The sequence below is a fragment of the Galeopterus variegatus genome, unplaced genomic scaffold (genome assembly GCF_000696425.1).
Source record: "Galeopterus variegatus unplaced genomic scaffold, G_variegatus-3.0.2 Scaffold3486, whole genome shotgun sequence".
Taxonomy (NCBI): Eukaryota; Metazoa; Chordata; class Mammalia; order Dermoptera; family Cynocephalidae; genus Galeopterus; species Galeopterus variegatus.
Genome location: NW_007729597.1, coordinates 173,583 through 175,730, shown reverse-complemented (window position 1 = coordinate 175,730; position 2,148 = coordinate 173,583). Strand labels below are relative to the sequence as shown.

Genomic DNA, 2,148 nt, shown 5'->3' with positions numbered 1-2,148 from the left:
TACCTTAACAATGATGCCTGAGATTTTATCCCTAAATGGTCCTGTTTGGAAAAGAATTAATAGATTTCTGGTGAAAAAATCTCTAAGTTGACCATAAGGTTAACTGAGTCTTTTTTTTCCCTTGTATTAATATATATATAACCTATTTTACTATTTTTAAGTGTACAGTTCAATGGCATTAAGTACATTCATGTTATTGTGCGACCATCACCAAAAATTTTCCATCATCTCAAACTGAAACTCTGTACTCATCAAACAATAACTTCCCCCTCCTCGTCCCCCAGTCCCTGGTAACCACTGTTCTACTTTCTGTCTCTATGAATTTGACTACCCTAGGTACTCATATAAGTGGAATCATATAATATTTGTCCTTTGTGTCTAGCTTATCTCACTTAGCATGTTTTCAAGGTTCATCCATGTTGTAGGATGTGTCAGGATTTCATTTCTTTTTAGGGCTGAGTAATATTTCATTGTATGTTTATACCAGATTTTGCTTATCCATTTAGCATGGATGAAAATTTGGGTTGTTTCCACCTCTGGCTGTTGTGAATAATGTTGCTATGAACACTGGTGTACAAGCATCCGTTCGAGTCACTGCTTTCAATTATTTTGTGTATATACCCAGAAATAGAATTGCTAAATAAAATGGTAATTCTATATTTAATATTTCCAGGAACCTCCATACTGTTGTCCACAGTGGCTGTGGACACCATTTTGCATTCCCATCACCAACACACAAGGGTTCCAATTTCTCCACATCCTCACCAACACATGTTTTGTTTTGTTTTTGATAATAGCTGTCCTAATGTGTGAGATGGTAAGGTTAACTGAATCCTACCTCTAGAATATTATTGCCTTGCTTTGAATGAATCTTTCATACAAGACGAGATCAGAATACCTAACGGGACGGTAAGCTGGGACTTCCCTGAGCTCACAGAGGTTACAGGACTGATTTAAGCCTGCTTGCTCATTTGCTGTGTGGCAGAATTTGGTCTGGGATTTGCTTTCCTTATAACCTGGTAGCCAGGTAATGGGGAAATCACTAACCATCTTCTGCTTCTAACTAATGATAGCTCTCATGATATAACAAAAAAACCTAAGAGTTGGGTCTCTTAATTTGGCTTAGGTGGGTTTTCACTCAAGGTGGTGGGTGTGATGGTATTTCTCTGAGAAAAATTCTTCTACATCATGGTTTTCCCAATTATTTCTAATGACTAACCCCAGAGTAATTTCTCAACAACAAATCTTCAGTTCTGGGCCCCGGGACATGTAAGTCACACCATAGTAGGATTTAAAATTATTCAGCTTTTACACAACTCAGCCCATCTGAGCCCTTCTCAGTCCCTCTGGCTCTCAGCACATACCTGTCCACTGTGGCCGGGGGCAGGGCCCCATGAGCAAGGTGTTGTGTGAGCACGTGGCTGAACATCCTTTTGCTTTCACTCGCCTGGTGGTAGGTGCTCCAGCAAATTCCACTCAGAAGGATCACAAATCCCAGAGGCAGAAGCCAATAGGACACAATCAGGCTCCCCTGACAGTTGAATGCTGAGCCTGTGGAAAGGAATAAGGCCCCCAGGCAGACCATCAGGAAACCCATCAGGACTGCGAGAGCACAGAGAATGAGGCTAGTTCTGTTCTGCATCCCCGCTCCTTAGGAACCCAGCACCCTGACCCTGCCACTCCCCTGCCTCCCGCTTGCTCCAAGAGAATGAGCTCATTAGCCAGCTTGTGGCTTTATATGCTTGGGGACCAACTGGCCTTTGGACGACTACATGAAGCAGACACTTAGGAGCTATTCATTAACCATCGAAAGTAACTGTAATATCCTTGGAGGATTAAACTAAAAACATAGCATTGTGTACTGCAGGAAGGACTGGCTTCTCGTAGTTGCTTTGCTCTTCAGAGCCGGGTAGGACTCTCAGCTGCTCCCAGTTATTTGAGGAGACGTCCCTCATCCTTTGATTAAAAAGGGCACTGGTCTCTAATCCCCACAGAAGGCAATTTCCAACTAAAACCTAGAGATATTAGCATTCCTTGAAGAGCTGTCTTCTTTGTGGTTTGGCAAGGAATCCTTCCCTGATTTCTTCTTTCTCTGTACTAAACAGGCATTTCTTCGAGGTTCTAACATGTGTTTGTCTTGCCTCCCTC

At 42.3% G+C, this 2,148-nt stretch overlaps 1 protein-coding gene across 1 annotated transcript in view; it reads right to left on the bottom strand.

Moving 5' to 3' along the window:
• TMEM252 (transmembrane protein 252) overlaps nt 1-1,642 on the bottom strand; it is a 5,088-nt gene extending 3,446 nt beyond the window's left edge. Inside the window, exon 1 of the mRNA XM_008585193.1 lies at nt 1,365-1,642. Coding sequence (XP_008583415.1) covers nt 1,365-1,642 — 278 coding nt within the window. The remainder of the gene's footprint in view (nt 1-1,364) is intronic.
• Nucleotides 1,643-2,148: the final 506 nt, after the last annotated feature.